We start from the raw sequence: 14,781 nt of genomic DNA on the forward strand, positions 1-14,781 counted from the left end.
GTCCCTGATTTCCATAAAGAACTTCAAATTTTGATTCGTCTGACCACAGAACAGTTTTCCACTTTGCCACAGTCCATTTTAAATGAGCCTTGGCCCAGAGAAGACATCTGCGCTTCTGGATCATGTTTAGATACGGCTTCTTCTTTGAACTATAGAGTTTTAGCTGGCAACGGCGGATGGCACGGTGAATTGTGTTCACAGATAATGTTCTCTGGAAATATTCCTGAGCCCATTTTGTGATTTCCAATACAGAATCATGCCTGTATGTGATGCAGTGCCGTCTAAGGGCCCGAAGATCACGGGCACCCAGTATGGTTTTCCGGCCTTGACCCTTACGCACAGAGATTCTTCCAGATTCTCTGAATCTTTTGATGATATTATGCACTGTAGATGATGATATGTTCAAACTCTTTGCAATTTTACGCTGTCGAACTCCTTTCTGATATTGCTCCACTATTTGTCGTCGCAGAATTAGGGGGATTGGTGAGCCTCTTCCCATCTTAACTTCTGAGACCAAGTTTACATTAGACCGTATCTGTCTCGTTTTCTTCACGGATGCACTGTCCGTTTACATTAAAACGCCGGGAAACGGGAATCCGCCAGGGTCCACGTATTCAATCCAGATCGTGTCTGGTCCGGTGCTGTGTAAACATTGAGAATACGCGGATACGCTGTGCTGAGCTCTAGCTGGCGTCGTCATTGGACAACGTCACTGTGACATCCACCTTCCTGATTCTCTGGCGTTAGTCATGTGACGCGACTGCTGAAAAACGGCGCAGACTTCTGCCTTGTATCACCTTTCATTAAAGAGTATAAAAGTATGAAAATACTGCAAATACTGATGCAAATACTGCCCATTGTGTAGTTATGATTGTCTTTAGGCTTGCCATCCTTCCACTTGCAAGTGGTAAGTGACGCGCATGCCCGACATGCACTGAGATCACACACACAGCGGCTCAGTCCCAAATCACTGCTCGTGCGCTCCACTTGCGCGCTCTGTGAGCTGCGCAGGGCCGGAGTGCGCACCCTCCAGAGGGCACTCGCTGTTCAGGGCGGAGTGATTTGGAGCGCAGGATGCCTGCGGAGCCGAGCGTATCCGTGTATTGGTGTTGCTGTGTGCACGCGAATCGTGTATTGGCGTTGCTGTGTGCACACTAATCGTTTTAAAAACGTTAATCTGATGATCCGCTGATACGGTCTAATGTAAACCCCACCTGAGAGCCGCTGCCACTCCAAGATGCTCTTTTTATACCCAGTCATGTTAATGACCTATTGCCAATTGACCTAATGAGTTGCAATTTGGTCCTCCAGCTGTTCCTTTTTTGTACCTTTAACTTTTCCAGCCTCTTATTGCCCCTGTCCCAACTTTTTTGAGATGTGTTGCTGTCATGAAATTTCAAATGAGCCAATATTTGACATGAAATTTCAAAATGTCTCACTTTTGACATTTGATATGTTGTCTATGTTCTATTGTGAATACAATATCAGTTTTTGAGATTTGTAAATTATTGCATTCCGTTTTTATTTACAATTTGTACTTTGTCCCAACTTTTTTGGAATCGGGGTTGTATAAATTATGCATCTCTTTAAAAAAGCTGTCTAATTGCACACCTGCATGGTGAATTAATGATGTAGGTGTGACAAAATAAATTGGTCAGTCACAATCCAGTCATTACGCCATTTCTTTGTTTCTTTCTCTCTCTTGTTTGTTAAGGAGCTAAGAGCAGCGGGGTGATTGATGGTTTTAATAAGACTGTGCTGCAGCTCTTGCCTCGCTCTTCAGACCTCATTGTAGTAGAGAGTGTTCTAATGGGAGCTGCCTTCATTGCCATGATCATAGTAAGACCATCTGAGACTCAGACTCTCACATGCACATCATGGGTTTACTTTCACACTACTGTCATTGTCATGTGGTATAATTTATGTAGCTTTTCAAAAGAGTCATGGGAACACAACTACCTCTTTTTGTTTTTCAGTGTCTTAAACACCATGTTCATAAAGGCTTATGGTTGAGTTTTGTTTCGAAGACAAATGGAAATAGTGAAGCTAATGGCCATGGATGCATGCATTTCTGAATTAAAATGGTTTTACTTAAAATAATAACTTTTTAAAATTGAACTTACATGGTTTTCCCCCAAACCAGGAGTTCTCATCTCATCTCATTATCTGTAGCCGCTTTATCCTTCTACAGGGTCGCAGGCAAGCTGGAGCCTATCCCAGCTGACTACGGGTGAAAGGCGGGGTACACCCTGGACAAGTCGCCAGGTCATCACAGGGCTGACACATAGACACAGACAACCATTCACACTCACATTCACACCTACAGTCAATTTAGAGTCACCAGTTAACCTAACCTGCATGTCTTTGGACTGTGGGGGAAACCGGAGCACCCGGAGGAAACCCACGCGGACACGGGGAGAACATGCAAACTCCGCACAGAAAGGCCCTCGCCGGCCCCGGGGCTCGAGCCCAGGACCTTCTTGCTGTGAGGCGACAGCGCTAACCACTACACCACCGTGCCGCCCCAAACCAGGAGTTTTCATTTAGAATTAGAAGGACTGAGGCCTGTTTGGAAAGTTTAAGAAAAGGCTCCTGGCTGAAGCTTCTTACATCAAGCTGGTTGAGAAGATGCCCAGAGTGTGGAAAGCTTCTTCAGGAATACTGTTTAAAAAATGTCAAATAGTTTTGATTTGTTTAACGCTTGGTTATTGCATAATCCAGTATGTGTCATTTCAAAATCTTAACTGCTTATCCATCAGGGTCTCGGGGGAGCTGGAGTCAGGGTTCACCTTGGACAGGTTGCCAATCTATCGCAGGGGTAACACAGAGACAAACAACCATTCACACTCACATTCACACCTATGGGTAATTTAGAGTAGCCAGTTGACTTAGGCCCTGTCCACACGGCAACGGATTCAGGTGAATCTGATAAAATTGTTTATCGTTTCGGCCTGGCGTCCACACGGCACCGGCGTTTTGGGTGCCCCAAAACGAAATCTTTTGAGAACGGGTTCCAGAGTGGAAAAATCTGGCAACGGCCCCGTTGCGAAGTCGTCTGGATGAGTAGAACGGATTTGTTTACGATGACGTCACAACCACATGTGCTTCACGCCGGGTAGAAGTGTAACGAACTCGATGCGAGTTGTCAACAAATCCTATAACTTGGTTCATGAAACGTGCTTACAAAATATTTTCACTGTGAATATTTATTGTGTAATGGTGCAAAGTGAGCGAGAGAGTGAGAGAATAGCCCTTAGGGCAGAGTCTTTAGTCCAAACACTGCGGAAGCAGTATAACCAAAACAGCGCACCGCCCATGCGCTTTCCAAAAACAAAAACAATCCCGCCAGCAAAAATAGGAAAAAAAAGGAGCGATCTCACCTCTTCAGATGTTGGTTTAAATCCGACAATACATTCCTCAAAAAGGGCGTAGAAGAACAAAGTAATCCATCAACGTGTAGCATTCAATTTATTCCGGACCATTAAAGAATTCTGGAGGATATCAGAATGTTGGTGTACCGGCTTCCATCTACCCCCGTTCATTCCTCTTTCCGCGTCTCCATTCAAAAAACGAGCACGTGATTTAAAGGGACTATATCCATAGGATAGGGAGTGAGAAAGTGTGTGCGTGTGACAGTGACAGGGATAGTCACTGTGCGCATGCGCAGTTATGCGCATGCGTCTACTTCTATTGTTCTGGTGTCTCCGATGGGACCGTCTTACAGCGCACGTAGAGGTGTGGCATGTGTATTGCATCGTTTTCAGCAAGCGTTGCGTTGCCATATGAACCTGATATTTTACTGATCCGTTGCCCATGTGGACGCGATATTTAAAAAAAAAAATCTCGTTGCCGTTGTCGTGTGGATGTAGCCTCAATCCACGTGTCTTTAGACTGGTAAGAGGAAACTGGAGTACAAGCACGGGGCCAAGATGCAAACTCCGCACAGAAACACCCCATTCAGCTGTGAGGTTTGAACCCAGAACCTTCTTGCTGTGAAGTGACCGTGCTAATCTAATGCCTTCATTATTATTGTAAATAGTAAATAAAGAAAACGGTTCTGTGACTCTCCTCATGCCTGTGTGGGTTTCCTCCGGGTGCTCCAGTTTTCTCCCACAGTCCAAAGATATGCAGATTAGGTCAACTGGCTTCTCTAAATTGCCCATAGATGTGAGTATGAATGGTTGCTTGTCTCTGTGTTAGCCCTGTGATAGATCGGCAGGGTGAATGTAACCCGCCTCTCACCCAAAATCAGCTGGGATTTAGCTCCAGCTTCCCCTGCAACCCTGACGGAACTTAATTTCTCCTTTAACTCCTTAAACGTCCTGTTTATTAATCAATTATTCATCATGAAGCTTATTATATAACAACTACATTATAAGTTATAATTAGATTATAATTACATTAAAATTATGTAAATTACAAGATTAAGGAATGTAAATGAGCATAAGTGGAATATGACTCCTGAGTGGCGTCACAGAAAAGTGCGCTCACACTCATCAGGAGCTTGCAAGAATCCCGATACAAGGAGCCAAGGGAGCAAAATTGGCTGTACTTTCTGGGTGGATGAGATGGCATTTTCTCTCTCTCTCCTCTGTCAGTTACACTGACACTAGCCTAGCCTGTGGGTTCATGTATGAGGTTGTCTTCACATGTCTTAGAAAAAGCATGTGTTAGTCTTCACCCTCACAGGTTGGCAGTATAATAGGAGAGAGCTGACTGGTAGGTGGGAACTGACAGGTAACAAACTTGGTGAGAAAATGAGGGGGAAAAAGTGGAATGTTATGATTATGAACAAAACACATTTCATCTTCCATGACCTCTTTTAAGCACAGATCATCCTTAAGCACGTTCCACTTTTATAATAATGAGGCAAAAGCATGCAAAGATGCAGATGGTTTTCTCATCATTTGCTCACCGCATGTTTCTGTCTCCTAGTTCCTGGCTGTGTGTGGCGCTGCGTATCGGCCCACAGAGGAGATTGACCTGCGCAGCATCGGCTGGGGCAACATCTTCCAGCTGCCCTTCAAACACCTGCGTGACTATCGCCTGCGCCTGCTCTGCCCTTTCTTCATCTACTCCGGCTTTGAGGTGCTCTTCGCCATCAAAGGACTCATACTGGTGAGCAATACAGAACACGCACATGATGGCGGGTGTCTGCCCACCAGATATGGCATGTGTTGAGAGCAGGAGAAATCAAAGTATGTGTTTCATCACTGAATATTTCAACATTTCATTCATGAGATGTTACATACATACATACATACATATATATAATTTTTTTTTATATATCATACATACACAATGTCTTGCAAAAGTATTCATCCCCCTTGGTGTTTTTCCTGTTTTGTTGCATTACAAGCTGGAATTAAAATGGATTTTTGGAGTTTTAGCACCATTTGAGTTACACAACATGCCTACCACTTTAAGTCAAGTCAAGTCAACTTTATTGTCAAATATGCTATACATGCTCGACATACAGCACAGATGAAATTTCAGTCCTCTCTGACCCACGGTGCAAACAGGCAATGCAATAAATAAAAATAGAATAACTGAAATAAACAATATAAACAGTATAAACACTCTAGATAAGAAATGGACATAGACTAAACACTCATACACACACGCATATATATATATATATCTCAGTGTTTGCGTTAGACTTTTTCATTGTCCGTCATTTTGACGGACAGGGTCGTAAAAATTCCATCATTGTCCATTATTATCTGTCATTTTGTTTTAATTTTTAAATGACAATGTTTATAGGCTATAAATGCTATATATTTAATAACTTGTGTTTTCATGGACTCATTTTCATTTAAAAATTAATTCACAGAACAAGCTTGTATTATTTATTCATTTATTTATGTATTTATGATGCAAAAAGATAAACAGAGATTCTGACGTTCGGTCACTTGTGAACCCATTTTCCCTCCGCTAAAAACATTGCGGCTGTTGAGCCTCAACGGGCATATGAACAATGTTATTTTACAACGTAGCAAGACAATTGCAGTTAAAATATGAACAGTCCACTACAACGACTTAAGTGGCAATCTAATTTGACCTGTTTGCGTGAGCTCAAACCTTCCTTCTGGCCCGCATGGATTTAAATTGGGAGCTCGCTTGTGCATAATCAAAGTCGTCAATGGAGACTGCTGCCGAGGCAATTGTCATTAAATTTTGCGTCTTTGCCTCGGACAGACGACTTCTCATTGACGTTTTAATTTTATTCTGAAGGCTGAACCCGCGCTCTGCTGCGACACTGGAGACTGGAATAACCAGTGCCACTTCAACCAAAGTTCTGAAGTTGGGAAACATTTCTCCCAGGGAAGTGATCAGAAGCCGGCAAGAGCCTCTGAAAGTTGGATTTCCCGACCCTGCTAGTACTCTCTTCATAGGGAGGAAATCCTGCAGCATGCGGTCTTTCTGCACCAGTGGTGCAGCTGCACCCCGCGGTGACCCGTAGTGGGCTGACACGGAAGGTCTTAAATAAAACGAAGTTATGTTTAAATGTTAGTTTGTCTACCCGTGCTCTCATTAAAATGATAGTTTAGCAGATATTCAAGCAGTGGTGTTCCTAAGCTTCCTAAGCTTGCTGGGGAAGAATACAATAAATCGGCATTTGTTTCATTTTAAAAACAAGAAAACAACTAGCCTAAATGAGCGCTATTGTACAGGCAGGGAAACGACACAAACAACCCAATGCATCTCTTTTTTTAATAGCAAAAATGACGTGTCTTCTGCAGAGAAGGGAAACATTAATACATCTCACTGTGCTAGTGGTTAGAAAAGTCAGAGCGCGGTCAGGAGCGCGATGGGGGGAACAGCCTTGCGCAGTGGCTACAGTGTATGCATGAGTAGCCTATGCACTGAACATCAAGACTGCCACAACATCGGCTCAGATTGAAAGTGACGGCAGTGAAGACTATGTATACTGTATGTAAGAAAACTCTGCCACAACTTGCCAGTCATTTCAATTATATGTTTCATTATGTTTTATTATTGTTATTATTAGGCTATTATTGTTATTGGTAATGGTAACGGTAAACATCCGTCAAAATGACCGACGGCCTTCAGATTTTTCCGTCATAGCTAAAAAAAAAAAATCCGTCAATGATGGACAATTGTCGGTTAACGCGACCTATGATATATATATATATATATATATATATATACACACACACACACACACACACACACATATAAATTGGACCAAAAGGACATAAAATAAACAGTCAAGGGCACTTGAGGTATAGCAGGTAAACATGAAATAAGCAGTATAAACAATAAACTAATAGCTGTTAAGGTGAGGTAGTGCGGAATAGTGCAAATGAGTGAGGTAAAGTGAAATGTGCAGTCCCTGAGTTCAGTGTGCGAATGAATGTTGAGAGTATGTGTGTGTGTGTTGGGGGGGGGGACTGTGAGGGTGACATGATGTCAGATACTGAAGGGGGGCAGGGGGGTGTACGGGCAGAATCTGTGGCAGGGGGCAGAGGGGGGAGGAGGGGCAGAACAGGGAGGGAGTTGAGCCTCCTGACCGCCTGGTGAAAGGTGAAAATTGTTGTTTTATTGTGACACAAACAATAAATAAGATGAAAAAACAGAAATCTGGAGTGTGCATAGGTATCCCCCCCCAAAAGTCAATACTTTGTAGAGCCACCTTTTGCTGCAATTACAGCTGCAAATCTCTTGGGGTATGTATCTATTAACTTAGCACATCTAGCCACTGGGATTTTTGCCCATTCCTCAAGGCAAACTGCTCCAGCTCCTTCAAGTTAGATGGGTTGCATTGGTGTACAGCAATCTTCAAGTTATGCCACAGATTTTCAATTGGATTGAGGTCTGGGCTTTGATTAGGTCATTCCAAGACATTTAAATTTTTCCCTTTAAACCACTCCAGTGTAGCTTTAGCAGCATGTTTTGGGTCATTGTCCTGCTGGAACGTGAACCTTCGTCTCAGTCTGAAACCTCTGGCTGACTCAAACAAGTTTTCCTCCAGAACTGCGCTGTATTTAGTGCCATTCTTTATTATTTATCTGGTTTTTTTTTAACCTCTGTCTGTCCAAAACACCCTTTTTCTCAGCAACCACAAATCATAGCCACTTGGTACCAAACTTCAGCTTGAGGTTCTATACCGTGTATACCGTTTTCAGGTCTGTCGCACATCAACGTCCTGTTTACTGACTGAATGTATTTATGAAACGTATAGGGTGAATTTACAAAATTTTCGTAACACTTTTCTCAGCAACTACAAATCACAACTGCTTGATGTTTAGTACAAAGCTTCAGCCTGGGGTTCTATACCGTGTATACCGTTTTCAGGTCTGTCCCACATTGTCTTCCTGTTTACTGACTGAATGTATTTACGAAATATATAGGGTGGATTTTGATGCTATTTCAAGAAGCAAAATGCTATTTCATAATGACAGTTTACCGGGATGCTTTTTGAAATCCCTGGGGAGAACACGGCTCTTTACTTACTTGTTTCAGGGTTAATTATTTGTTGAAGTCAACATTCATAAGAAGTGTCCGATTCCTTCGATCGCTTGCATTCTGATATAAGCAAGAGTGGGGGGAATACGTAAGTGAGCAGTAGCTCACAGTTGATCTTGTTCCTTCAGTCCTGACCAGCTTTCCTGTCCCTGCAGAGGAAAAATATCCCCACAGCACGATGCTGCCACCACCATGGTTCACTGTAGGAATGGTGTTCTCAGGGTGTTGGGTTTGTGCCACATATGGCACTTATCATGATGGCCAAAAAGATCAATTTTAGTCTCATTTGACCAGAGAATCATCTTCCGTGTGTTTGGGGAGTCTGCTACTGTTAGGACTAGGACTGTTTTGGCCTCTAGAGGCCGCTGTTATTTCCTTTTCGTGTCATGTTTATTTTGGCCTCTAGAGGCCGCCACTGTTCCTGTGTTTTGTGTTTGTGTTAAATGCCTGTTTAGTCCTGATTATCTTCACCTGTGTTCAATTTAGTTTGTGTATTTATACCCCCTGAGTTCAGTCCTGGAGTCTTTGTGCTGTTATGCTTATCTCCAGTTTCCTCTGTACCGTGTTCTTTGTTTTGCACTTTGCTTTTCTTTTGCACCTAGTAGTTACTGTGTTTTTGGATCTTCTGAGCTTTGGTATTTTTGCCTTTTCTTTTCTGTTTTTTTGGCTTTTGTTTTGTACTTTTGGATTTTTTATTTTTTCCCTTATATCTTCTGAGCATTTTTGGATTATTACTTTTTGGATTTTTTGTGTATATATTGCAAATAAACCTTTTGATACTTTTTTCTACTTCTGCCTCACGCCTCTGCATTTGAGTCATCCCCCTGGTGGCCTAGTGGGGGTTTGCTGGATTATCACACCAACGAATCAGGTTCGAATCCCAGCAAAACCCTAACAGAAAGACTCCGTCATGACCGACTCAGCAGAGGCTGCTTCAACTGTCTACCCGGCCAACCTTCAGGGAATTATGGCAGCTTTGACACGCTTCGGAGCGACCATGGACGCTCATGGACGTACGCTCACCAGCCAACGTGAGGCCCTTGCTCGCCACGAGGAACTGCTTCAGCAAATTGGGAAAACCCTGGCACAGCTGACATCTCTGCCTGCATCTCCTCATCCTGATCCAGCTCCCGCTCCTGCTCCAGTGCCTCCTGCCATGCTGCCTTCTTCACCTCGCGAACCCAGCCTTCCTGCACCACAGAGGTATGACGGCAAGCACAGTGAGTGCCGAGAGTTCCTTACCCAGTGTCAACTCACCTTTGAGCTACCACCTACACTACGGATCGCTGCAAGATTGCCTTTGTGATAACCTTATTAGCTGGTAAGGCGCGAGCCTGGGCTACTGCTATCTGGCAGAGACAGGGACCTGAGTGCCTTGATTTCCAGCTGTTTTCTGAAGAGATGCTTCGGGTCTTCGATCAGGCAGACATCAGCACCGACGCAGCCCGAAAGCTCATGTCCATCCGGCAAGGAGGAAGCGTCGCAGGTTACGCCATCTCGTTCCAGACGCTCGCAGCAGTAAGTGGATGGAACGAGACTGCCCTGGTGTCAGCCTTCCACCATGGTCTGTCTGACCCCATCAAGGACGGTCTGGCCTCTATTGGATGCCCAAGTGACCTCGAAACCCTCATCTCACATGCTATTCGTCTGGACAATAGGATGAGAGAACGCCACCAAGCCTTGAGCCCCCCCAGCCTCCCTACCTCTACCTGGAGACCGTCTACCTCCTTCAGTGACTGTCCAGAACCCATGCAAGTGGGTCGTACTCGCCTCTCCGCATCTGAGAGGGAGCACAGAAGGAGGGACAAGTGCTGCATCTACTGTGGCAAGCCTGGTCACTTCCGAGCATCATGTCCCGAACTCTTGGGAAAAGGACCGCCCCGTCCAGCCGAGGGAGGGTTGTGATGGGGCCTACCCTCTCTCCCGGACTCCCTGGCCAAGGAATCTACATCCCGGTCTCCATCTCCTGGGGTGAGTCTGTCCACTTTTGTCAAGCTTTGTTAGACTCAGGGGTGGCTGGGAACTTTATGGATATTCACTTCGCCCAAAGCATCAATATTCCGACTGCACCTCTTGAAGTCCCACTGTCTGTGTCTGCCCTCGATGGCCAAGCGTTAGGTGATGGAAGAGTCACCCAAGTTACTTCTCCAGTCTTCCTCCAGTCTCAAGGTCACAAGGAAGAAGTATCCCTGCACCTGATTCCTTCACCTGAGTTCCCAGTTATTCTAGGCCTTCCTTGGCTTACTCGCCACAACCCTCGCATAGACTGGGTAACAAGCCAGGTTGTGAAATGGGGCCCTGCATGCCATGCCTCTTGTCTGCTCTCTAGCTCTCCTGTGTCTCCTGCCGAGCCCCCTGATCTCACCGAGTTATCTCAAGTTCCCACAGAGTACTGGGATCTCAAGGAGGTATTCAGCAAGAGCAGGGCCGCCGTTCTTCCTCCGCACCGGGCCTACGACTGTGCCATCAACTTGCTCCCTGGGACTACCCCTCCTCGTGGCAGACTGTTTTCCCTCTCTCAGCCAGAACGCAAGGCCATGGAGGAATACCTCAAAGATGCCCTGGTCTCTGGGTTCATTCGACCCTCCACCTCACCTGCTGGTGCCGGCTTCTTCTTTGTCGGCAAGAAAGATGGGGGGCTCCGACCATGTATTGACTACAGGGGCCTGAACAAGATCACTGTGTGCAACCGATATCCCCTTCCGCTGATGTCCACTGCTTTCGACCTGCTCCAAGGCGCCACCGTCTTCACCAAGTTGGACCTACGGAACGCATACCACCTCATCCGTATCCGACAGGGAGACGAGTGGAAGACTGCCTTTAACACCCCGTCTGGGCACTACGAATACCAGGTGATGCCCTTCGGACTCACCAACGCACCAGCTGTTTTTCAGGCCCTAATCAACGACGTCTTAAGGGACATGATTAACCTGTACGTTTTTGTCTACCTCGACGACATCCTTATCTTTTCCAAGACCGTGCAGGAGCACTGCCACCATGTCCGCCAGGTTCTCCAGAGGCTGCTACAGAACAATCTGTTCGCCAAGGCCCAGAAATGCGAATTTCATGTTCCCAAGGTCTCCTTTCTGGGATTTATTGTACAGACAGGCCAACTCCAAATGGACCCTGCCAAGACCCTGGCCGTCCGGGACTGGCCTACTCCCAAGTCCGTTAAGGAGGTTCAGCGGTTCTTAGGATTCGCTAACTTCTACCGCAAGTTCATCAGGAACTTCAGTTCTGTAGCAGCACCCATGTCGGACCTCACCAAAGGGACAGGTGGATCTCATGTCTGGTCTCCTCAGGCGGAAAAGGCGTTCAAAGACCTCAAGGACCGCTTCTGCACGGCACCCATTCTGGTCCTCCCGGACACCTCCCAACCATTCATCGTGGAGGTGGACGCCTCGGACAGTGGTGTTGGCGCGGTGCTCTCTCAACGTTCGGAAGGAAAGCTGCACCCCTGCGCTTACTTCTCCCACCGCCTGAGTCCTGTGGAGTCCCGGTACGATGTGGGGGATCGAGAACTGCTAGCTGTCAAACTGGCCCTTGAGGAGTGGAGGCACTGGCTGGAGGGAGCACAACATCCATTCCTGGTTTGGACTGACCACAAGAACCTGGAGTACCTCCAGCAAGCCAAGAGACTGAACCCTCGACAGGCTAGGTGGGCCCTGTTTTTCAGTCGGTTTGACTTCACCCTCTCGTACCGCCCCGGCTCCAAGAACACCAAACCTGACGCACTGTCCAGGCTGTTCTCTGCCACTAACAGGGAGAATGAAGTTGGGCCTATTATCCCTGTGTCCTGGATTGTGGCCCCTGTCCGCTGGGGTATTGAGGAGGCTGTCTGACGAGCCCAACGCCAGGACCCCGGTCCTGGGACGGGGCCACCGGGCCTCTTGTACGTCCCACATCAAGCCCGGGCCAAGGTTCTCCAGTGGGGTCACTCTTCCCCTCTCACCGCCCACCCGGGAGCTCGGAGGACCCTGGACTTCCTGAAAAGACGCTTCTGGTGGCCTAACATGGAGAAGGAAGTAAGGTCATTTGTCCTGTCCTGTGAGGTTTGCACCAGATCCAAGAACCCACGACAGCGTCCCCAGGGTCTCCTGCATCCTCTGACCATTCCCCGGCATCCCTGGTCCCACGTGGCAGTCGACTTCATCACGGGTCTCCCTGAGTCACAAGGTAACACGGTCATTTTGGTCATAGTTGACAGATTCTCCAAGGCCTGCTGCTTCATACCACTGTGCAAACTCCCCTCTGCTCTTGAAACAGCGAAACTTATGTTTAATCATGTCTTCCGAGTCTTTGGTCTTCCACAGGACATCGTCTCAGACCGAGGGCCCCAGTTCTCCTCCCGAGTGTGGCACGGGTTCTGCAAGGTCATCGGAGCCACTGCCAGCCTCTCCTCTGGGTTTCACCCGCAGTCCAATGGTCAGACGGAGAGGCTCAACCAGGACCTGGAAACCACCCTGCGAGGCCTGGCTATGGATAACCCGACATCGTGGAGCACCTGGCTGCCATGGGCAGAGTACGCCCACAACACCCTGCAGTCATCAGCCACCAAGCTGTCGCCATTCCAGTGCCAATTCGGGTTCCAGCCACCTCTGTTCCCGGACCAGGAGGAGGACGTGGGGGTGCCCTCGGTCAACCAATATGTGAGACGGTGTCGCAAGACCTGGAGCAAGGTCAGGAAGACCCTCATACAGACCTCCAGAACCAACCAGACTCAGGCCAACCGCCACAGAAGACCTGCACACGCTTTCCGCCCTGGGCAGCGGGTTTGGCTGTCCACTAAGGACCTTCCGCTGCGGGTGGAGAACCGCAAGCTTGCTCCTCGCTACATTGGCCCCTTCAAGGTGGTGCGCAGGGTGAACCCTGTCTCCTACCACCTCCAGTTGCCCCGGACTCTGAGGATCAACCCCACTTTCCATGTTTCCCTGTTGCGGCCCGTACTGATGTCTACGTATGCCCCTGCCCCTAGGAACCCCCCCGCATCTTCCAGGGTCAGACTGTGTTCACTGTGCATCGCCTGCTTGACTCCCGCCGGGTCCGCGGCGGGTTGCAATATCTGGTGGACTGGGAGGGCTATGGTCCTGAGGAGCGCTGCTGGGTTCCTGCTCGGGATGTCCTAGATAAAGAACTGTGTCGGGACTTCCATTCGGCCCATCCGGATCGCCCTGGGAACGTCAGGAGACGCTCCTGTGGGGGGTACTGTTAGGACTAGGACTGTTTTGGCCTCTAGAGGCCGCTGTTATTTCCTTTTCGTGTCATGTTTATTTTGGCCTCTAGAGGCCGCCACTGTTCCTGTGTTTTGTGTTTGTGTTAATTGCCTGTTTAGTCCTGATTATCTTCACCTGTGTTCAATTTAGTTTGTGTATTTATACCCCCTGAGTTCAGTCCTCTTGTCACGGAGCCTTTGTGCTGTTATGCTTATCTCCAGTTTCCTCTGTACCGTGTTCTTTGTTTTGCACTTTGCTTTTCTTTTGCACCTAGTAGTTACTGTGTTTTTGGATCTTCTGAGCTTTGGTATTTTTGCCTTTTCTTTTCTGTTTTTTTGGCTTTTGTTTTGTACTTTTGGATTTTTTATTTTTTCCCTTATATCTTCTGAGCATTTTTGGATTATTACTTTTTGGATTTTTTTGTGTATATATTGCAAATAAACCTTTTGATACTTTTTTCTACTTCTGCCTCACGCCTCTGCATTTGAGTCATCCCCCTGGTGGCCTAGTGGGGGTTTGCTGGATTATCACACCAATGAACCAGGTTCGAATCCCAGCAAAACCCTAACAGCTACATGCTGTTGGGCAAACTCCAAATGTGTTTTCTTAAGCAGTGACTTTTTTTCTGGCCACTCTTCCATAAAGCCCCACTCTGTGGAGTGTATGGCTTAAAGTGGTCCTATGGACAGATCCTCCCATCTCTGCTGTGGATCTTTGCAGCTCCTTCAGTGTTATCTTTGGTGTCTTTGTTGCCTCTCTGATTAATGCCCTCCTCGCCTGGTCTGTGAGTTTTGGTGGGCGGCCTTCTCTTGTCAGGTTTGTAGTGGTGACATACTCTTTCTATTTTGCTATAATGGATTTAATGGCGCTCCCTGGGATATTCAAAGTTTGGGATATTTTTTATAACCCAACCCTGATCTATACTTCTCCACAACTTTGTCTCTGACCTGTTTGGAGGCTCCTTGGTTTTCATGTCGCTTGCTTAGTAGTGTAGCAGAGTCAGGGTCCTTCCAGAACAGGCTGATTTATACAGACATCATGTGACAGATCATGTGACACTTTGATTGCACACAGGTGG

General features: G+C 46.8%; 1 protein-coding gene across 1 annotated transcript in view; it reads left to right on the forward strand.

The window, feature by feature from the left end:
• The window catches only part of unc93b1 (unc-93 homolog B1, TLR signaling regulator), a 58,072-nt gene that overhangs the window by 34,717 nt on the left and 8,574 nt on the right, over positions 1–14,781 (forward strand). The window contains exons 8-9 of the mRNA XM_060926366.1: positions 1,715–1,839; positions 4,936–5,118. Coding sequence (XP_060782349.1) covers positions 1,715–1,839; positions 4,936–5,118 — 308 coding nt within the window. The remainder of the gene's footprint in view (positions 1–1,714; positions 1,840–4,935; positions 5,119–14,781) is intronic.

This window comes from Neoarius graeffei, chromosome 7 (genome assembly GCF_027579695.1).
Source record: "Neoarius graeffei isolate fNeoGra1 chromosome 7, fNeoGra1.pri, whole genome shotgun sequence".
Taxonomy (NCBI): Eukaryota; Metazoa; Chordata; class Actinopteri; order Siluriformes; family Ariidae; genus Neoarius; species Neoarius graeffei.